This window comes from Azolla caroliniana, unplaced genomic scaffold, assembly GCF_043228905.1.
Source record: "Azolla caroliniana isolate FFs.n. ecotype wild unplaced genomic scaffold, voAzoCaro1.0.p SCAF_11, whole genome shotgun sequence".
Lineage (NCBI taxonomy): Eukaryota > Viridiplantae > Streptophyta > Polypodiopsida > Salviniales > Salviniaceae > Azolla > Azolla caroliniana.
In genome coordinates, this window is record NW_028230446.1 from 16,948,201 (window position 1) to 16,970,797 (window position 22,597).

The 22,597-nt window shown below is 38.4% G+C and overlaps 3 protein-coding genes across 4 annotated transcripts; 2 read left to right on the forward strand and 1 right to left on the reverse strand.

The window, feature by feature from the left end:
* The first annotated feature begins 1,349 nt into the window (after positions 1 to 1,349).
* Positions 1,350 to 6,066, forward strand: LOC147858126 (calcium-dependent protein kinase 26-like). The gene is made up of 7 exons (XM_087327318.1): positions 1,350 to 2,318; positions 3,153 to 3,296; positions 4,125 to 4,277; positions 4,452 to 4,567; positions 4,748 to 4,915; positions 5,288 to 5,512; positions 5,611 to 6,066. Exons 1-7 carry the CDS (start codon positions 1,562 to 1,564, stop codon positions 5,743 to 5,745), a joined length of 1,698 nt encoding a protein of 565 aa, XP_087183444.1. The 5' UTR covers positions 1,350 to 1,561; the 3' UTR covers positions 5,746 to 6,066.
* Positions 6,067 to 10,829: 4,763 nt separating this feature from the next.
* Positions 10,830 to 13,320, forward strand: LOC147858127 (pentatricopeptide repeat-containing protein At3g53360, mitochondrial-like). 2 transcript variants are annotated; one of them, XM_087327906.1, is made up of 2 exons: positions 10,830 to 11,725; positions 11,870 to 13,320. In XM_087327906.1, exons 1-2 carry the CDS (start codon positions 11,077 to 11,079, stop codon positions 13,306 to 13,308), a joined length of 2,088 nt encoding a protein of 695 aa, XP_087184032.1. In that variant the 5' UTR covers positions 10,830 to 11,076; the 3' UTR covers positions 13,309 to 13,320. The 2 variants fall into 2 exon arrangements, with proteins under 2 accessions (XP_087184032.1, XP_087184033.1); XM_087327907.1 differs by having other exon boundaries at positions 11,966 to 13,320.
* A 2,116-nt stretch (positions 13,321 to 15,436) lies between these two features.
* On the reverse strand, positions 15,437 to 20,669 carry LOC147858128 (phytochrome 1-like). Its single transcript, XM_087326746.1, has 4 exons — positions 18,559 to 20,669; positions 17,551 to 18,367; positions 16,950 to 17,243; positions 15,437 to 16,170 (listed from the first exon to the last, which is right to left on the reverse strand). Exons 1-4 carry the CDS (start codon positions 20,621 to 20,623, stop codon positions 15,957 to 15,959), a joined length of 3,390 nt encoding a protein of 1,129 aa, XP_087182872.1. The 5' UTR covers positions 20,624 to 20,669; the 3' UTR covers positions 15,437 to 15,956.
* Between the last annotated feature and the right edge of the window lie 1,928 nt (positions 20,670 to 22,597).

Here is a 22,597-nt window from a genome sequence, read left to right on the forward strand (position 1 = left end):
CATGTTTGTCTTGGAAAATCACACTAAACACATGTATTGCAGATAAATATGATAAGCTTTATAAGATCATTTAGATCAATGACAAAGTTTACTATTATACAAACTAGTTATATGTCCACATGATAGCTCTCCATATTATGGCTATCTACAATGTAATGTGTGCCTATATGTAGCCTAATTGGCTACATTAATACATACATTACTTGGATCATGACCCTATCTTGTGCAATTAACCCTATGTCAACGTCCATTCTATAACTATACATAGACAATCAATTAACTTGCTTCCTATCTATGGCCTTCAAATAAACTCAATCATGCTGATTAAGCCTATGCCTATGTCTTGAGCATAGCTATCTAGATTGTAGTACACCAATCAATGTGTACATGAGATAATGGCTCTATGTCTAAACAAATTGGCTTCTTTACGTAAATATTAATTAGCATGTAACCCCACGTTGTGTAATTTGGACATAAATCTATGTCCAAGACGAAGCTACCTAGGTAGTGCCAACCAACTTATCAGCCATGAACTAATGGGCCAATTTCCAAAGTAACCCACTCCATTAATTCAAATATTAACAATTCTACGTTTTGTACATGCCATAACCATCATGCTACCAATGGTGGACAATATTAACATCTACGAGCTAATGGGCCTATCCCATTGTCTTTGTAGACTCTATTAACATGTGGTGGGCACACACGTTACACTCATTACAAGCATTCGACATATGTGTACATACATGTACTGCACCCGCAAACAGACACAAACACAACTGACAATATATATATGGGCATGGTCAGGATTACAGTTGGAAGAGGCATCTAGCATATGGGTACATATACTAATAATTACACACTGGAGATCTATTGGCATGCATACCCGAGCAGACATGCAACATGCGATAAGATTTCCGAATGTTGCAAGCGCAACGAAGCTGAATGCATGAGAAACGTGGGGGGTAGAGGGTGGAGGTGTGGATTCTTCGAACCTACGAGATGCGCATACACACTGCTACTACTACGAAGCACTTGCAAAGTGACACTCGAGAGACATGAGGTGAGAGATCTTCGTGCGTGCATGGGTGCGTGTGCGTGTGCGACCTTCAAACACTTACACACAGTGTAATGAAAATGAGAGTTAGATAGCTAAGTCAAAAAAGCTCTCCCACACTTATTGAAGATAGCTGTTGGCAGCTCTTCCTCTCCTCTCCTCTTTTCCTTTTTCTCTTCTTCTTACACATACATACATACATACATACATACATACATATATAATAGCCTTCCAAATTAAGCTATGGAGAACAGAACCTAAAAACACAGTCTATTGTATATGTAAATAGAACCTAAAACCACAAGTCTCTGTATATATACATATACATATACATATTTATGAAGAAACCCCAATGCTACAGGAAAGAAAGATCTAGAATGCTCTGTTTCTAGTGTTGAGTAAATTTGTCTGCCTGCCTGTGTGTGTTTTTCTTTTCTTGTGTTCCCAGAATCTTGTATATCATGTTTTCCCACACATTTCCTTGATGGGTTTCCTTCACACAGAATGGGCAATACTTGCATACCCCCAAGATTGAATAGGAAAAGTTTCTTTTTCTTATTCACAGGAGACCCATACAACTACAACAAGTTCTGGAGATACTCTCCAACCGATCCAGACTTAAAATCTGAGCCAGAAATCCCACTCAAATATTCCACAATTGAATCAGAATCAGAAGTTTCAATGGCTGCATCTGATCCTCAAGCTATGAATAGAACACAAGAGGTGACATCTCAAGGTCATATACTTATAACATCCTCCGTGTTGGGCAGGAAAACAGAGAATCTCAAGGATCTATACATACTAGGGAGGAAATTGGGGCAAGGACAATTTGGTACAACTTTCCTATGTATAGAGAAAGGAACAGGGAAAGAATATGCATGTAAATCGATAGCGAAGAGGAAGTTAGTGTCGCAAGAGGATGTAGATGATGTCCGGCGAGAAATAAGGATAATGCATCATCTCTCAGGACACCCTAACGTAGTGGCCATTAAAGGTGCATATGAGGACTCATTGTCTGTCCATCTTGTGATGGAGCTTTGTGCCGGAGGTGAGCTTTTTGATCGAATCCTTCAAAAGGGTCATTACAGTGAGAGGAAGGCGGCTCACCTCATCAAGACCATTGTTGGTATTGTCGAAACTTGTCACTCTTTAGGAGTCATGCATCGCGACTTGAAGCCTGAGAATTTCCTTTTCTCAAGCAAAGGTGACAGTTCACCCCTCAAGGCCATCGATTTTGGGCTCTCAGTCTTCTTCAAGCCAGGTTTGATATGTTATTATTATTATCATTGTTGTCATGATTTTTATCATAGTCATCATAGTCATCATGATGATATAATGATAATTGGTTTCTACTTATTACCGCTAATAGATTTCATTATTAATACTAGATATCAGTCCATTTACATGTCAGTGGGCTCTGGATCATAATTGTTATCTTCGATCTCTTCTTGCCATGTGCACATGGATAATAACGTGAACTAAAAGTCATTATTAACTCTAGTGGAAGGCCCATTTGCATATGGATGGATTTTATAAACTTTACTGGGAATTATTATTAAGACTAAAGATGTTCCCATTCGCATGTCGATGGATTTGTGTAACTTCCATTCGGAGTTGTTACTAAGGTTAGAGGTAGGCTCATTTGCAGTAGATGTCTTTCTCAATGCCCTTTTATGGATAGAGATAGTGCCATTGGCATGTGCGATGATGACTTTTTTCTGTGTACCATCTAGAAGCTACGGCTGGGATACTACACCTTAGGGTTATGTAAAGGAGCTAGGTACCCTATTGTGCATGGAGTTAAAACAACACAATCCAAATGTGAATGCCACTATAGATCTTGTGTCGGTTCTATGGATATATAAGCGGTTAGATATTCGCTTGTGGCATAGACAAATATCCATGTTCAAATGCAGACAGAAGTCTATCTTTGAAGAACAGTTGAGCTGTTGAACAGTAACTAAGAAGGTCTTTGGAGAATCCACATAAAAATCATTAAAAATATGTGAGGAAGTAGAGTTATTTCTAAAGGTTACTGATATTCATTTTTATTTTTATTTTTATTTTATTTTAATATATGTTTCTCTCTTTTCAGGTGAAGTTTTTGCAGATGTTGTTGGGAGTCCATATTATGTTGCTCCTGAAGTGTTGTACAAACATTATGGACCCGCTGCAGACGTCTGGAGTGCTGGTGTGGTGCTTTACATTTTACTCAGTGGAGTCCCACCCTTTTGGGCAGGTTAGTCTAAAAAATAAATGGATATCATGAATGGCAAATAATATTCTTTTAGTCATTTAGGCACAATCAGAATCCTTCAACTGAAAATATCCGCATGCATTCTGCGAGATGATTTGTCTCTTTTTGGCCCATCTGTTAATTGAGGTTGTCACAGAAAAAGTTATATGGTATGAGTACACGTTCGTTGCACGTGACAGTACCATGTATTATTATGGTATTTTGAAAGACTTTCTATTTGATGATATGATCAAACATGGTGAGAAGAGATCCAATCACAAATTGTTTAAGCATAAAATGTACATCCCAAACTACATAATCATTCATTTCCAATGGAGTGATGAAAAAGAAAGGCAAGGAAAAAAGAAAAGAAAAGAAATTGGCACCTGTTTCGAATCATATTTATTTATGCGTTATACTGCCTTTAGATAAGATATGGGAGAAATGAAGCAAAATGATATCTCTTGTGAAGAACTCGATTTTTCTTTATTCATTTTAGAGGGTTATGCTTCCAACAACTAGAACATAAGATAGAAAATTGCTCTCAAATCTTGTAGATGCAGGCATTGCAAAAAAAAACTTCAATAATAATCTTATGTTTCTTGCTCTTCATAAACATGAAACCTGAAATGGCTATATAATAAGCCTCGGGCATTAAGATTTTTTGTAATGGTTCTATGGAACCCCATGGATCAATCAAAATGAATTTTTTTCTTAGCCAATGCATCAGTACAATCTCTTATGGCTACAATGTCAGAAGTGGAAGAATAAAAGATGCTCATTTTGGGTAAGACATTTTCTAATTTTTCCCAAGTTTGTATCTTTAACCAGAGACGGAACAACAAATCTTTGAAGAGGTTCTCAATGGAGACCTAGATTTTGAGTCAGACCCATGGCCTGACATCTCCGAGAGTGCGAAAGATTTGATCAGAAAGATGCTTGTTCGGATTCCAGAGAAACGATACACAGCATATCAAGTGTTATGTGAGAGCAAAGTCCCTATTCTATTTTACATCTTTAAAAGAAAAAGAAGAAAAAACATTGTAATAATATCTTTTACAAAAATTTGCTAGATTTTTTTGTTATTCTTTTGTGTGATTAATGACTATGTTCTATGTGGAGATTTGACACTGCTTTTCACAATGTGTCTTGGGAAAGGTCACCCTTGGATCAGAGAAGATGGTGTGGCACCAGACAAACCCATAGATTCTGCTGTCCTCTCTAGAATGAAACAATTCACAGCCATGAATAAGCTCAAAAAGATGGCTCTGAGGGTAATTCTTTTTTCATACAGTTTTCCTTTCTTCTTGCATTTACTCAACCATTTTCTGCATCACATATTTTCTCACCTTGAGTACAACCAGAACCATCTTCTGTGTTGTGTGGAAAAAACATGGACATGTGATTTGGATGAGTTGTTTTTCCCTGCTTTATAAAAACTTATATGTACACAGGTGATAGCCGAGAGATTATCGGAAGAAGAGATAGCAGGGCTGAAAGAAATGTTCAAAATGATTGACGTCGACAATAGCGGGTCGATCACGTTCGATGAGCTCAAAGATGGGCTTAGAAAACTTGGCTCTGCTCTTATGGATACTGAAATCAGAGCTCTAATGGAAGCTGTAAGACCTTATCTTCAAAATACTAGTTCATTGTTCCTTATTCTTTGATGACATTAAACACCTCTCAACTCTTTGAAACAATTATATAACTCTTAACACCTCATGGCATGATCATATATGTCAATATGCATGATCTCAAACTAGAATTATGAATAGTTGTATTAATGAATGAAACATTGAACATGATGTAAGGCAATGCTCTCGCATTGCACTTGAGCTTGGAATTGCCAGGATTTTAGGAAGACCTTAATCTTTGTCCATTGAAAGAGGCGGTTATATATTTATGATATAAAACACACAATTCCAGTTTTTTCCACTTATAAACCTTATGGTGTACTTAAAGTTTTGAATGAAATTGGTTGTGTTTTGTAGGCAGATGTAGATAACAACGGTACCTTAGATTATGGAGAGTTCATTGCAGCCACGCTTCACCTGAACAAGATTGAGCGAGAAGAGACATTATTTGCAGCTTTTTCTTATTTTGATAAGGACAGTAGTGGGTATATCACAGTCGACGAACTACAACAAGCTTGCTTGGATTACAATATGGGAGACGTGCCCATTGATGAGATCATACGGGAGGTGGATCAAGATAATGTAAACATAACTTGTTATTTTCATGTAAGAAAAATAGTTAAGAAGTGTTTATGACGGAAATCTAATGATTCTTAGCTTCCTTTTGCAAAATATTTCAGGATGGACGAATTGATTACAATGAGTTTGTCACGATGATGCGGAAAGGGAATGGTGGGGTGGGGAGGAGGACAATGCATGGTCTCAAGTCAAGTAAAAAGTGTGGTGGATTGAGGGAAGCTCTGATGATTGGTTAAAAAAAGCCAGAATGAAAATCTAAGCGATTGGGCAAGTGAGTCAGTACGGAACTGTAATGATGTGTTTAGGCTGTCTGTACCAATCAATCGGATAAAAAGTGTTCGATAGAAAGTTGGATTGAAGTATTTTTCTTTTCCATTCTCCATTTTGTATCCTTATGGGGGGAGGGGGGGGGACCTGAGTGCATCAATTTACAAAAATGATGGACTGATCATGTATGCCCTTGGAGAATGGGGATAAATGCTTTACGTCTTTGTTGTATTAAAACTTGAATATAAAAAGCTTTGTAAATATGGTGGTAAATGAATGATTTTTGACAACCCTCTGAATGGATTAATTTCTATGTAGTTTTTTTATCCAAGGTCAGATGTATATAACCAAATTTGAAGCAGAAAATTCTTAATGTGATTCAAGTAAAAATTTCTTGTATTGTTATGCCTTCGAAATCATTTCACTTGTTGAACTCACAAAGCTTCATGAATTCAAAGATCTTAAAGAATTGGGATGAATAGGATTGGTCAATCAATCGAAAGGGGTGCTAGATTAGAGTTATACTGAATCTAAGTTGATTTAGAATTGCTAATCCAAGTAATTTGTGTTTCATGAGTTTCTAAAATTTATATGGGAATGTAGTTGAAAATAAGATTATCATTTGTTAGAACTCAGACTTGCACTACATTTGTAAGGAACCAAGTTGTTATAGCGTTTATTTGATTTATAATTCAAAAGCAAAGGTTATCTATAGATCATGATCAACAAAGATATGGAGCCACAAGATATATGTCATGTTCCACATGAGCTGCTTAAAATTGAAGTAAAAAGAGACATACAAGCTAGGTGATGAAGGTAAGGAGCCTTCTTCATTTCCCTCGGCTCTAGGTAAATAACTTTGTAGTGACTTTCAAGGTAGAGATAAAACTAATTGCGTCCTTAGAGCCAAGTAATTTAACACAACCAAGCAAGAGAGAGAAATCCATGACTTAACACATGGGCAACCATGATGTACACTCATCTTATACAGTGATTGAATGAAATGAATATTATTTCGACATTTGTAAGGAACCAACTTGTTAACGTTTATTTGATTTATAATTCAAAAGCAAAGGTTATCTATAGATCATGATCAACAAAGATATGGAGCCACAAGATATATGTCATGTTCCACATGAGCTGCTTAAAATTGAAGTAAAAAGAGACATACAAGCTAGGTGATGAAGGTAAGGAGCCTTCGTCATTTCCCTCGGCTCTAGGTAAATAACTTTGTAGTGACTTTCAAGGTAGAGATAAAACTAATTGCGTCCTTAGAGCCAAGTAATTTAACACAACCAAGCAAGAGAGAGAAATCCATGACTTAACACATGGGCAACCATGATGTACACTCATCTTATATAGTGATTGAATGAAATGAATATCATTTCGACTACGATGGTGACTCCACTACGCCCATTGACAAGCGCTACCCTGCACGCTCCAACTCATCACACTTTTGTCCATAGCCTCGACAGATCCTTCAACTCCTACCTTCCCATCACACTTTTCTTTTAACTCAAGCTATTTTGCTTCAACCAAGACCTAGGTGCAATGACGAGAGCACAAACACTGAGTGACAACATGTCTGACGCACAACCACCACATCACCACACTACAATGGACGACTCCCCCGGTACCCACACACATTTCGTCATGGACCATCCAAACACAATATCCCTGCACTTCCACACCTCGAGGAGAAGAAGGCAAGTCATATCTCTCCTACCTCATGTATGTATGGAGACGAAGGTGTTGGCCTCCCCCAAGTGTGGTGCTCCATCTAATGATGAATTGTTTGTTATCCATGTAATAGCCATAAAGGAGCCATCCATGTGGACTAGTCTCTAGGTGGCTTGCCCTAGAACCCAATGTGTAGGAAGCCTTGCAAACTGTCTCATATATTACAAAGGTCGGCCATATCTGTTAGAGCTTAGTCTTAATGTAAGCATATGATAAGGAAATAATAGATAGAAAGATAAGAGAGGAGAGAGAAAGAAGGGCGTCGATCCAACTGACCACCCCCGAGTGAGGGATCGAGACGGACTCAAGCCTCGATCGGCGCTCCATACCACTGTCATGGCGTCGAGTCGTACCTAGTACTGCCGTGCTCGCGACAAAAGTTGATCATCACAAACGCATAGTCTCGACGTAGTCAATAATGTCCTACTGAGGGTAGCTCGCCCTCATATTTATAGCCTAACCTAAGGCCCTAGGCAAGTTCACACTTGGCCCTTATGGGTTGTCCCAATCCCTAGGATTAAAAGTAATCCTCCTTTCTTTACACTCTCGTTTAACCCTCACACTTTATCCACGTGTATAGAATACTACGATACAATCTTACCACGGGATATTATATGGTCATGCTCGTAACAATATCATTGACCAATGTCCCAACCAACCTATCCTTTATAGAGGGAGGGGATTGGCTAATGAGCTTTGTCGGACTTCCTAGGCCATTGCACTCCTTGTAACCAACCACTCGGCCACAAACCCCACAAAGAAAGAACTAGTTGGACCAAGGGCACATCCATCCATACATGTACGAACGTGTCTTGGACGCGAATATCAAGCATAAATGGATGACGTTGAAGCAATTGGCGTTCGCTAGTGTGACAATGCAACAAATTCATGGACTTAACCAAGGTGCCAATCGCGCATCCTCGACCACGACATGTTAAGTAGGCAATATCGTAGAAGACTTGATAGAGAACCTGGATGCAGTCTAGTTGGTCCTCCTAGAATGTCAAAGTATCCTTCCCATTGAGCCAACTCTTAAGATTAATGTCCCGGATCGACAATGCACTCAACCACATTTGTCATGGACCCACAAAGGCCATGCATCACAATCACCAATTAAACTACCATTGATTACCTTTGTTAACCCCATAGACAAACAATCCTTGGTCATTAATTTGCAAATTTTTTAGTATCAAACCGACATCTCATGTACACACATGTCCTTTAGTAATAGGGTAAACTAAAGAAAGGCTTAAGATATATAAAATATATAAATGTAAACGTATAAACATTTATACTCTTCTAAAAGGGACACAAATATAGTTACATTAATATAAAGAGAATAAAAAATTTTAATCCATTCTAGGCTTTTATACACTTTTTTATTTTAATCCATAGTGTAGTGATCCTAAGGCTTAATCTCTTGAAGCTTTTAAGTCTTAATCCCTTGGATGACTCACGGAAGTGGATTTAATTGAAGTTGATTTGATGGAGACATGGTTTGGTTAAACTTAACCCTAAGCAAAAGCAATGTTAGACACTTTCAAATTGGAAGGCAAATATCATTAATGCTCATGATTTATAAGTTGATTGCTAAAGCCTTATGAATATAATAGACACAAATTAACTAGAATGATGCACCAAATGCTTTCAACAATGTCTTCATTGTGGTATTCTACATCGCTAACATTGGGGTTTATCATCCAACAATGGTCGTCCTCTCCCTTTCTTGAGTCAGTGGGCATCCACATAAGATGGAACTATTGCGTCCCTATAGGGATTTGTATATAACACTCTCATCTCTAAAATATTTATAACTAATGGAAGGAGTTTTTTTGGGAAAACAAAAACACATTGGGATTTATCCATTAATTATGGGTTGACCCTAGTTGTTGACAACCTACATCAAAGACAAGTGGTATTTGCGCACATTTGGCTGCAATAAGACGAAGATCAATCTCTCTATGATGTCAAGGCCTCGTAGAGACAAAACCATGATTGTGTTGCATAATGAAAACTTAAATATGCTTGAGGCACTAGTTGACGATGGCCTTGACACTTACTTAGCTTGGCAAATCACCCAATGATGGTTCCCCTCTTCGAGATCTTCATTATCTGCATCACCACAACCCTAGTGACATTCTTGACCAATGATTATTTCATTGATGGGTATTAATTATGCCAATTCTTTCCAATGATCCCACATTTGCCACAAACTTGGGACCTAGAGTCACTTATGACAATGGTAATGTGAAGGAGAAAATATCAATGCATTTATGGATATGAGCTTGAAGAGGTTAATCCTAGAACGAACATCGCATTGTCATCGGTTAAAACTACGAAGTCCTTAGCGTCTTTGCTTCTATTAGTCCTACGAGGATATGTAGGGTTTGGATCCCAAATTTGATTTGTGCAAACTTCACTCGAAGGAAGACGAAATGCCAAATACAACAACATTAATATAAGATGGACACAAATTAAGTGACAACCATAAAAGAAGATTTAGATAAATTGGTCTGAGTTGGCTTCGTTGAATGTATAAAGCAGGTCATTTGGCTCAATCCATTAGTAGTGGTCCAGAAAAGAAATCATAACCTCAACGTGGCATGGATCAATACATTCTTTGCATGTAAGGCGAAAACATTTCCGGTCCGAGCCTTTGTGACCACATTGAGACTAAAAGACTTATTAAGAAACTTGGACAAAACCTAAAAGCTATTTTATTTAAAGGCATGGAATTAGGTAAGTGCTCTTTACAAAGGCCCTTGACGAAAATCTTTAGTATACCCTCCCGATTCTGTTCGTTGAGATGCAATCGTCTCCTATATATCGATAATCGAACCTTGACGATATAATTGGTCTAACAAAGGATTACATGTAATGATAATAATAAAATCTCAGAGATGTTACACTAATGTAGTAAAGTAACTCCATCATGAAACTTTTTGTTCTTAAATTCCAAGTGCCATTCCTTGAAGCCTAACCTCCACTAAACCCTAGTAAAACCCAGCCCCCTAACCTCAACTAAATCTCAGTAAAGCCAGAAACCACCACTAAATCCTAACGAAACAGATGACCTGGCCCCTAACCCTCCTTCTAAATCCTGAAATTGAAAGAACAATGACAGGCCAATGTACATAAGTGAGGTAAAATCAGACTAAAACCGTAACCCAAAAACATTAAATCCAAATCTCTAACCTAAAAAATCCAATTACATCCTAAACCCGATGACCCTAACCCTAACCCTAAATCTAGAACCCAAAATCCTGAAATCATAAGTCCTAACCTAATATCCTACCAAGCTATAAACAAACCCTAATCCTACCAAACTTTAATATCCAATCTAAAATCCTACTACACCCTCATCCCTAAGCCTAAGGCGTATGCTTTTAATTAAATAATGAGACCCAGGAAAGCAAAAATGAGTGAGGATCAATAAGCCATATTGCAGGTAAATGAAACAACCTTTAGTTTCATCACAAAATCGCAACTAGGAACGGATATCTGGCCGAAGAACTCTCCTAGATTGCAACAGTCAAGAAGGGTTTTTAAATGGATCATAAATGTCTCTCACAGCCAAGTTCAACAATGGGAGGATCTTTGAAGGTTCTCTCGATGACTCCAGATCTCTCTGTTCCCTTCTCCAATGGTGTTCTCACACATCAAACCTATCATCAGGAATGGAAATTCACCACTTGATTCTCCACAATGGGTTCATATCTGATGTATTTCTACCTAATTACCTCATTAGGTTATATACCAAATTTGGCTGTCTATATGAAGCGCATCATGTATTTAGTAAGATCTTGTATCCTAATGTATTCTCGTGGAGCGCTATTATCTCGGGCTATGCTAAACATGGCCATCATCAGAAGGCCATAAATCTTTATCATAGAATGAGAAAATCGAATGTTGAACCTGATGGGCATGCTTATGTGGCTGCCCTCACCGCTTGTACTAATGGGTTGCTCTTAGAACATGGCAAAATGATCCATTCTCATATTTTCTCTTCTACTTACAAGGTAGATTTGTATGTAAATAATACTGTTGTTGATATGTATGTGAAATGTGGGAGCATTGATGGTGCTCGTGATGCATTTATTGCGTTGCCAATGCGTGATTTGGTCACTTGGAACAGTTTGCTTGCTGGATTTGTTCAACATAAGATGTGGCAAGAAGCAATTTCACACTTTGAGGAGATGCAATCTCAAGGTATCATGCCAAACCACATGAGTCTTTCTTGTGTTTTGAAAGCATATTCACACATAGGAGATGTATTTGGAGGAATGATATGGCATGCTTATGCGATTGAACATGGGTTCCAAATTGACAATTATGTCGGGAATTCTCTTGTAGATATGTATGCCAAGTTTGAAAGCATACCTGATGCAGAAAGAGTGTTTGCCATGTTGCCAATGCGTGATATAATCACATGGAGTGCATTAATTGCAGGATATATTCATTGTGGACATTTAGAGGAGGCAATGCAACGATATGAAATGATGCAAGGAAATGGTGTAGAGCCAAACCATATCACATTTGTGAGCATCTTAAAAGCATGCACGAGAAGCATTGAAGCTTTGGACCTCGGAAGGCTTATCCATGGTGACATAATGCTCAAGGAGCATATGAGTGCTACAGTTATCGATAATGCACTTATTGAAATGTACATAAAATGTGGAAGCTTTGATGATGCATTAAGAATTTTTGAAGGTTCATTCAAGGAGGATGTGGCCATGTGGAATATGGCTATCAAAGGCTGTGTGCTTAATGGACAGAGGCATATGGCCTTTGATATGTTCAACCAACTGTTACAAGAGGGCGTGAATCCGTGTAACTTAACTTTTGTGAATATCATTACTGCATGCACAGCTGATCTAGATCTTTATCTTGTCTGGGGTAGAATTATTCATCTCCACATCATTGAGTGTGGTTTTCATCATACATCATGTGTGAGTAATAGCCTTATCAATATGTATATAAAATGTAAGAGAATCGAAGAGGCACGTAAGTTATTTGATGAAATGACAAAGCATGATTTGGTGACTTGGAACACAATGATAGGAGGTTACAATGAGTGTGGATCCGCTGATGAGGCTCTTGGACTTTTCTATCTAATGCAATACCGTGGAGTGCCTGCTAACCCAGTGACACTTGTATGCATATTAAAAGCATGCTCTGGCATCGTTGCGTTGGCAAATGGGCGAATGGTCCATGCTTACATTTCAGAGAGAAATCTCAACTTGGATTCGTATGTGGGCAGTGCCTTGATTAACTTCTATGCAAAGTGTGGGAGCTTAGAGGATGCTCAAAGAGTATTTGTTGCATTGAGTGACAGAAGTGTAGTTCTATGGAGTGCCATGATTGCAGCATTTGCACAAAGGAATAAGCATAAAGAAGCTGTGGGATGCTTTGACGAAATGAAGAAAGGTGGGGTAGAACCTGATGACATAGCGTACATCTCTCTACTATCTTCGTTCAGTCATTCAGGGATGCTATATGAGGGTGAAAATCAGTTCAAACAGATGGTAGATGAACACTTAGTTGAACCGAGTCTGAAACATTACAATTGTATGGTTGATCTCCTTGGTCGTGGAGGATATCTTGATCAAGCCGAGAAGATGCTTCGAAGCATGCCACATCCGCCAGATATGGCAAGCTGGACATCAATGTTTAGCCATTGTAGAACACATAGCAACATGGCATTAGCAGGATCTTGCTTTGCGAAGTCTTCAAATTTTGTACAACATTTAAAGAATTCTTCTATTCATCTAACTTTTCAAGGTAAAATATAGGTCCCAATAGTAGAGGATCCACATATCTCGTGCCTATTGATTGTGGGTTTGAGATTGGCCTCATATGCTATTTGGATTTGAGATTGTCCTTGTACATTGCCATTTTTTCTGGGGTTTTTTCACCTCATATTGAGGTTGTCCACTATTAAAGATCAGTTATTAAAAAGTAAACAATGAGAGAGAGAGAGTCTTCTTCATCAGCTGGAGAGATTTTAATACTATCACTCACAACAATGACCAATCAATGGAACCATCATAGTATGTTTAGACGGATTGCACTGTTGTAGGAGAGGGATTTAAGCATGGACAGTGCTTCTGAATCGTTCACCAACCCAGTAGTTCGTATTATGATGGTCAAAATAGGATGTGTTATGGAAGCAAAATAAGTAATGAAACTTTGTGATTGTGTAGCTAGTGTTTACAATCTGTGAATGATAGATGGGTTCTTGTTTCATAGCCTCTATAGAGTGCGCAAGCTTAAAGAAAATTTATTTTGCCATTTTAGCAACTAACATTTGGAGCCACCTTATCCTTGGAGATCGTGGAAAGTTTGTAAGTTTTAGGATAGTTTCAAACTCTTTCCGAGTAGATCTGATGATTCCACAGCCCCATATTTGGCATGCTCATGGAGATTGTTTCCTGCAATGTTTTGCATAATTGTGGCGTGTATGAAGGACCAACACAATTTGGAAGTTGTTAATCTCGTGCACAAAATTAATAAACTTTGTAGCTTGTGGGTTCACTTCACGCATTAAGTTAACTCCATCAACCTCCATAAGGGATTTCTTATAGACATAGCTTATCAAGCTATCAAGAGAGTTTGTTTTCATTTCATCAGCAAATTGATACAACTCAGCTTATGCCAACATTTTCACATGGCTTATGTCACAATTTGTCTCTTAACAACAATACACCTTTTAGAGAAAGACAGTTTTATTATCGTTCTCAAAGGTCAAATATGACCTATGATCAAAAGTTAAACATTTTCATGTAGTATATGTGGAGTTGAGCAGTAGTGATTCTCAATGTTAAAGAATTTTATTAATGAAGCTTGCAATTGAGAGTGCACATTTGTTGTGAGAGGAATTTGCCTTGGAAGTGGACTGGATTGACTATGTATGGAAAGAGAACTTGACTGTGGTCAAAGAAGTGTTATACTTAACTCATGATCTTGTCCAAGACAAAATATGCTATGGTCAGTGAGTCTTCTTACATGTGCCCAAACAACCCGCTTCACATTATAGAGAATATAATCTAATTGGTATGAATGCAATGATGTGAAAGCAAACAAAATGATGGGATCTATTTATTATGTATTGATGAGTGTGGTTTCCCGATTCAGAGCAGATGATTTTCAGTTTGCTGCAACATTTGTAATGTAATGTCTGAAATGTGAACCTTCACATCTTTCCCAAGTCATGATACATTGAAGTTGCTAAGTACTCCATTAATGGATAAATCTATTGACATGTCATAAAGTATAATGCATCCTAGCTTCCAAACCATTTCTTCATACCTTACATCCATCCAGGCCTCAACATTTTTCTTGTAGGCATACACTTAATAAACATTCTCGCATTACATTGACTCAATGTAATGCAAGATTGTTTATTAAGTGTATGCCTAATAAACATTCTCACTATGTTTATTAAGAATGTCATTGAGTTCAACATTCAGAGTTGATGCTTGCAATGTTATATTCCAATGTGCACTTTTGAGCATCTTAACATTTCATCCTTGGACTTTCTGATAGTCTTGAAGAAACCTTGAACCTTAACCTCTTGCTCCAATGACTCTAGCTCTCAACTAGATCACTTATACAAGCCAATATAACAAAAACTTCTTAACACCCAATAGGTCACCTTAATATGATAATACCACCAGCAGGCAAGAACATTGGTGGATGTCTTATCCTTGGGAAAGAAAATACATGTTATGTAGGAGAATGCACCGAAGTGCAACTGGAATCCATCATTCTCAATGTACACATAAAAGAAATGCTTTTAGAGCATCAACACATCTACCTAACCATCTCGGCTATTCTATATACCGTGAGACTTCAATGTCAAAATATTGTTTAATATGGTGTAATATAGGATTGAAGGATGATGCCCATTTCGATAAACAATGAATGTAAGAGGTATTTGCTTGAATAAAATATGGACAAGAAATTTATATTCTGCACCTTTCCTTTCCAATCCTAGCAATCATTGTAGTTTACCGTCCACTCCGATGAGATTTTAATAATCTGAAAGCTAGAATTACAATATATGTATTTTCCCACAAGAATAAAGCTGGCAAAGCTAGAATGATGTGGTTAAACTCGGAGTCTCTATGCAAACAATGATGTTTCTTTGTTCTGCACAAAGTCCACGAAATGACTTAACTTGAACCATCAAAAGCATGGCCCTCTTGATCATGCACATAGAAAGCCAACATATGCTTTACCATGAAACTCTATAAAGGGTACTTTTGAACCATCAATCTTGTCTTCTTCTGCAACCAACCCGAATAAGTACATCCAAACATACCGGAAACCAAGATATGTTTTAGCATGAAATTGAAGCATCAAAAAGCTTGTTCTCTTGACCGAGGACACCGAATACATCCATAACACACTTGAGAGAAATTTATGCCCCGATTATTTTTCATTCAATTTTCTCTGTTTCCACAAGAGGGAGCTCCACGGTAACAAGGAAATAGCATAGATCAGCGTCACGGATATACTTGACATCTCCATTCATCAACTTGGCAAGTTTCCTTGAAACACTTAGCCCCATTCCCTCTTGTGTTATCTCTTGGGACCCATCATACATCTGTTGGACAAGATCGTCTGGTATACCAAATCCTGGATGTGCTACCCTGCTCGCACAATACAAAATAAAAGGTTAGGCAAGTAGTTCGCAAAAGTATATACAACGGAAATAGTCACATACAATAAATTACATAATAGGGCCTTTACCAATTCCTCTCATACAATTTGATGAGCATCAATGGTCTACAAACTCTGGACCAAAAGTACAATTTCATACACAATGATATATCATTTTTTTGGTGCAATACTAATTATATTCATGATTTGTCAGTAAATGAGTCAAACTTAAGATCTAATGCATGTGAAGACATTGGACTCTGGAAGTTTCTAGATTGTTTTAGCAATGGTATCAAGACTAGACTCCTGAATATTAGAAATTCCTAGCCTACTATAAATTGAGAGTTGGGGCTACAAGCCCTCAGATTTGTGATAGCCTTCCTTGTTGTGGCTAGTATAAATTGAGAATTTGGGCTACAAGCCCTCAGTCTTGCATTAGATTTCCTTGTTGTGACTAGTATAAATAGAGATCTTGGGCCAGTCTCACTCGTGCATTGACATTGAGGTACCTAAGGTCTCTCCAGTTCTAATTCTTGTTTTGCTATCAAGTCATGTCATGTAAAAATCGTATCATTAATCGCATCTCCTATTCAATTGTTGTTATGCATGTTTCATTGGCAAGCAAATGAGTTGCGCATTCACGAATAATATAGCCTCAATTAGTTTAATACTCCAAGTGTTCTCCTCCAAGAATGTTCAGCCAACAATAAAACTTCATATGAGGTGCAGCAAGTATTCAGAAACTAACATATAAAAAGACTATATCTACCTGAACTCGAAATGAACCATGGGCGATTCGTCATCAATATTCGGCATGGTTTGTAAAACTCTGATTCCTACCCACCCATCCGATGATGATGTAAATCGTACCACAGTGGTCAGGAAGTCTGCCAAAACTTGTTGTAATCGGTACTGGTCTCCCAAAAGATGAGTGTGCTTGATCTTATCGGGCGTTTCACGAATAATTTGTAAGCCCTTTTCTCTCGACCTTATCATTCCTTGACTAATCACGGCATCCATTACTGCACCCATGGTAAACTCTTGGGCCTCTAACTCCGCATTCCTACATCAAAATCGAAGCATATCATTTTTAGGATTCTTATGAATGAATTGATAACAAATAGTTGACGTGAAAATTTTCTTCAGTGAATGCATATAAACAATCCTTCAAATTCTATACATTGAAATTACAAACATCGTGGAAAAGCAGATGATGGTATATCCTTGATCAAGTTTAATGAAATTGTCTGTGCATTCTTGTCACAAATCCTCCATAAACATCATTGAGGTCAATATGTATGCATATACATTAAAACCAAAAGTAACACTCATAATAAATTATAATAGAAAAAAATAGTGTAGATATATACCCTTGATCGAGCTTATCAAAATTATCATCATCCAAAATATTTTGCAACTGCCGCTCACATGAAGCACTTGTCTCCAATATTTGTTTCAGCTCTTCTGAAGGGTTCATACCTTCGATTAGTTTCCGAGTGAAAGTAATCCCATATAGAGGATTTCTAATTTCTTGTTTCATGTAAGCAACTTCTTTCAATCTATCCAATGCAACTTTTGCTGAATGCTTTTGCACTTGCAAAGCTTGTTGCAATTCTGGACTGGCAATATGAAGGAAGCAAAAAACACCAGTAACAGCCTCATCACTACCAGTTCTTTTATTTGCAATGAGAAGTGCTTCGACGCATTTTCCATTACGATTGAGAAAACCAAAGGGAAACCGATCTGAATCTTGACCACCCATTGCAGTATTAAGGACTATCATAAACTTGGTCATTGAATCTTGGCCTCTAAGTTTACAGCAAGCAGGACCTGATCCGAACACTTCACCAATAAGCATCCTACCAATAACATGCTCACGTTTCCAACCTGTTAGTTTCTCCATAGCTGGATTCCATTCAGAACAATATCCAAGTTCATCAGCACCAAAGATGGGAGGTATTATAGGATTTGGGCTTTGTACTATAGTCTTATAGTCGCCTTGAATGCGTGTGTACTTATCCATCACCACCTTCTGGTTTGTTACATCTTGGCCAACAAAACATACTCCTACCACATTATCTGTATAGTCCCTGCTCGAGCATGCATTTACGACCAAAATTACAGGTCCTTTTTGAGCTTGTTCACCATATGTTTTGAGCTTAATTTCAATGTTCTTCTCTTCCTCGCCTGAAAAGAGAGAGAAGGTATGAACAACCACCACAATGTAACAGAAATGAAACATATAGTTTATTATTATTAGATAGTTTAATTCCAGAGCCATTGGTGTGTGGTACAACCATGTCCTGATTGTGTTGAGTAAAATTTCTATTAGAAGGCAAGCTTGAAACAATACTGTATTATTAGATAGTTTAATTCACCTCGTAGAGCAAGATTCACCAAACTATCCACAGTTTCAACTGATTCATCAACCACCAAATCTCTCACTAGAGACTTATTCATCGCTTCTTCCACTGAAAGACCAGTCAATTCAGCTACCTTAGCATTCCACCCATTAACTGATCCAGTCGCATCAATAGCGAATATTGGCGCTGTCGCAGTCTCTATAAGCCTAACCATTTCATTTGCTACCGTGCTCAATTCATCCATTCCTTGAAGCTTAAGATCATTCAACCGTGCATGAATGGTCTTCTTTGTATCACTATCATCAATGTCCTGAAAAGATCCTCTAAGAATAAGCTGCAATGAATGGATGGCGTCCATCTCCATATCCTCCCATGGCAAGCTCTTCCTTTTGACAACCTCCAGAAAAGCCTTGAAAGAGGTTCTAGGGTGCATTTTCCTTCCATCATCTCTCTCATGAGGATCATGCCTTGCTCCACCCCATTTGATCTCCTTTGCAGTGTGAGATCTAAACCAGAACAAGAAATCCCGAGAAGTGATTTTGGCTGCCGCCATTCCACAGACAGCGTCACCAATAGCCGCTGCACCAGGATACCCTGCGTCTGCAAGGCTATCTGTACTGAGTCCAGTAGAGTCTTTGTGTACATCAAGCAACCATTCAGCAAGATCCTTGATTTGAGACTCCGTAGGTGTCACTCCCAGAAGCCATAGCTTATTTCCATAGTATAGAGCTGCACCATCACATTTCACGAGATCCATAATGCTCGGGGATTCTGAGACTATCCCAATGGGGGCATCTCGGAGCAACATATCACATAAGAGTGTTTGAGTTCTCAATATGTGTTTTTCTCTCATTTGGGCAGCAAGCTCAAGCTCCATGTTTAGTTGGAGACCGAATACTTGCATTAAGAATTCGCAAGCCGAACGAAGAGCAAAGGGAACTACTCTCGGAGTAGTATGGTGGCATACAACCAAACCCCAAAGCCTTCTCATCTTTGGGCTTGGGTTCGGCCTCTGAGTCCGACTACCACTTTCTTCATCATTATCATTCACCACAACTGCCATAACTAATGACGCAATTGTTCCCATATTAGCCATATACTGACCATGACAACTATGTGGAGCTCGCAAAGTAGAGCCTGCTAAACTTAGTGGCTGTCTTAACTCTTTATCTTGAATGATACGGACAGGTTGAGCTCGACAATCATATATCAGTCTAACCCTATTTTTCATGAAAAGAAAGCGAGAAGCTTGAGGTATATCGGTTGCAGGGTAATGCAAACCGAGATAAGGTTCTAAATCGGATCTTCTAATCTCAGCTAGAACTTCACCATGTTCATCTTCATGAAACTTATAGGCCATAACTCGATCATAACCAGTAAGAGCTCTTACCTCTTCAACCACGGAATCACAAAGAAGGTCAATATCTCCCGCAGGAAGAGCTTGTAATCGTGATATAGCTTTGGCAGCAAGGCGATGGGATTGCAAAGCTCCAGCAACTGTAGATATTGCCAAATCTGATGGTTGAAGTGGCTCCAAATCTAGAACTAACCCTACATCAATCCGATGAAGAATTGCATTAAAAGCTCGATTTGAGCTGGAGCTATGGACTATGATAGGGTTAAGCATAGACACATCTAGAGAAGAGAATGCCTTCTCTAATGCATTAACACTAGAAGGGGTGAAATGGGCTCTTAAGTCAGACCCAATCCCGAGAGGTGGAGTCTTGGCGGTGCTTCTGGATGTCACAAGTTCGAGCATTTCAGGGGCGTTCTCGCTATAAGCAATGATTCTGAAAGTTTCTTCTTCCACGGCTATGGTGGATCCAAAGGGTTGTATGAGTCCACCTCGTTGCATTCTCTGAAGGTACGCAGTGATGTCTTGTGAAGGGAGCCTCTCTTTGTCAGAGATCAGATCTTGGATGTTCTCGGTGTAGCGGAGGTAATCGAAGTCGGAGTTGCGGGTGGTTTGTTCGAAGACAGAGTGGAGCTTGGCATCGGCAGTGGTCTGGGCGGCGATGGCACGCCGGCTCTGGGTGGCTCTCAGGGGGAGGGCAGAGGAGGAGGAGGAGGAGGCTGCCATGGATTCTTCCAAGGTTCGTCCAGGGAAAGAAACAGGGGAGAAACAGGGGAGAAACAGAGCTAAAATCTGAGCAGAACCCACACACACATATACATATATGTTACATATTCTTCACTCTTTCTCTCTCTCTTTGGTTTCAAGTCAAAAAAAAACATCAGGAACAAATAAATGGATAACAATGTTTTTAGACTTTAGTAAAGGATTAATTAACAGAAGAAGAAGAAGAAGAACATATTCAAGTGTTTCTTCTTCCTATTGTTCATTTCCTATGGTTTGTTTCTTTTTTTTTTTAAAGCTCAATTTTTCCCATCGTGTGTAGTTTCCCTTCTTTTTTCTTTCCGATGATCGCTTCCCCATGTCATTCTCGTCCGTTTCTCCATTCGCCGCTGCCGATCCACCTTTGATTGTCCGAATTCTGGAACTGTAACATCCGGATGTTGTATTATTTATAACAAACGCCTTCTCGAAGACAACGATTAAGAAGGAGATGAAGGCGGAGACATAGGTGGGACTCGGAGGTGTAGGTAGGTGGAGACAAAGAAGGAGATGGAGAAACAAAGCTCCGATGCGAGGGAACCACTTCTTTGTTGGATCATTTTGTAATCCGATGAGTTGCATACTGCATATTTAATGTTTGAAAGAATCTCGTGTATAACATGTGTTCTTAGCATTATGCATTGTGGTTATCCGCATTAAGATGCCTTTCGTTCAATCTTGTTCCTAATGTTAAAGAGTTCCGTTTTTCAAAGGAGGCTTAGGGGGGAGATGAAAAAGATGTGAAGTAGGATGCTACAATTGGTCTACCACAGTAAATGTATTCACTCAGCTACTTTATGTATAACTCGTCCACATTTATTCCCATTAATTGTACTCTTTTTGTTGGATTACTTGTAATGAAAGGAACCAAAACAAATCACATACAAAACCAACACCCAAGTGCGTTTCTCACTATTTACATAATGCTTTCCTTGCGCGTGTTTGAATAATATCAAATCAAGTTGGGTCTCTCCTTTGGACACATTGTAATTGATTGTAAGGATCACCCGAGTGTTTGGGCTTTAGATGTGAACCCGCCGAATTTAGTTTTAACTTGTTTATCGCTCTACCATTCAATGTTGCTTTTTTGTACAAATGAGCTCAAAAATCACAAAGGATCAAATTCAAGCGCATGTATTCCTTAATGTCATGTTCACGTCACGATTCATAAGTATTAAGAAGTAAATGATATTTTCCTATTATGAATTCCATGTTGTAGATTATGATGTATCATCTTTGGGTGAGTCAGAGCACACTTACTTAATGGGAGTGGGTGGTAGGAGGCTCTCATGCTTGGAGCACCACATTGGACGTAGCTTAGTATATGATATTCACTTGCAAAGCTAACATTAGGCCATGAGGAACATTAGGTTATTTCCCATATATGGGAATTTTTCCAAAACTCCTTGGGTGCTTCATATAACTTTGTATCACATGTGAATCCATATCAAACTATTGTTTAGATTGTTCTCCATATTATGTGCTCAAATCTTCCTTTTACTCATTTGTGTTCAAAAGTTTGCATACATCATACTTGTTTTTCTTCATCACTTTCATGTTGTTGCTACTATAGTAGTTTATTCTTCATCCATTGCTTTATTTAACAATCAGCGACAATTTGGTTTGGTTTGGTTCGATTCGAGTGTCAAACCCGAACAGTTAATTTTTTTTGAAACTTGAACTAGAAAAGCCTCAACTTGAACTGAACCAAACCAAACCAAACCGTTTTAACCGTTAAGTTGCAGTATCACGGTTCGGTTCTAACCGAACCGTTTTCGAATATTAGCTTTATTTATTCCTTTGGATTGAGAGGACATATAATTTGACCTTGATGTTTTGAACTCCGCGCCCTTGTACTCGTGTGAATGAAACTTATATGAACAACCTTTCCTTAAATAGAATAAACACTTATTTGTTGTCACACCATCGAAGTAATGT

What these genes read in the sequence shown, in the direction of transcription:
- LOC147858128 (XM_087326746.1), bottom strand. Translation starts at nt 20,623, where the DNA reads ATGGCAGCCTCCTCCTCCTCCTCCTCTGCCCTCCCCCTGAGAGCCACC. An exon ending in GGTGAATCTTGCTCTACGAG is followed by an intron (nt 18,368 to 18,558) that starts GTGAATTAAACT and finishes CTCTCTTTTCAG; the next exon opens with GCGAGGAAGAGAAGAACATT. An exon ending in ATGGTTCATTTCGAGTTCAG is followed by an intron (nt 16,171 to 16,949) that starts GTAGATATAGTC and finishes TTGTGCGAGCAG; the next exon opens with GGTAGCACATCCAGGATTTG.
- LOC147858126 (XM_087327318.1), top strand. Translation starts at nt 1,562, where the DNA reads ATGGGCAATACTTGCATACCCCCAAGATTGAATAGGAAAAGTTTCTTT. An exon ending in CTCAGTCTTCTTCAAGCCAG is followed by an intron (nt 2,319 to 3,152) that starts GTTTGATATGTT and finishes CTCTCTTTTCAG; the next exon opens with GTGAAGTTTTTGCAGATGTT. An exon ending in CACAGCATATCAAGTGTTAT is followed by an intron (nt 4,278 to 4,451) that starts GTGAGAGCAAAG and finishes GTCTTGGGAAAG; the next exon opens with GTCACCCTTGGATCAGAGAA.
- LOC147858127 (XM_087327906.1), top strand. Translation starts at nt 11,077, where the DNA reads ATGTCTCTCACAGCCAAGTTCAACAATGGGAGGATCTTTGAAGGTTCT. An exon ending in TGAGGAGATGCAATCTCAAG is followed by an intron (nt 11,726 to 11,869) that starts GTATCATGCCAA and finishes ATTCTCTTGTAG; the next exon opens with ATATGTATGCCAAGTTTGAA.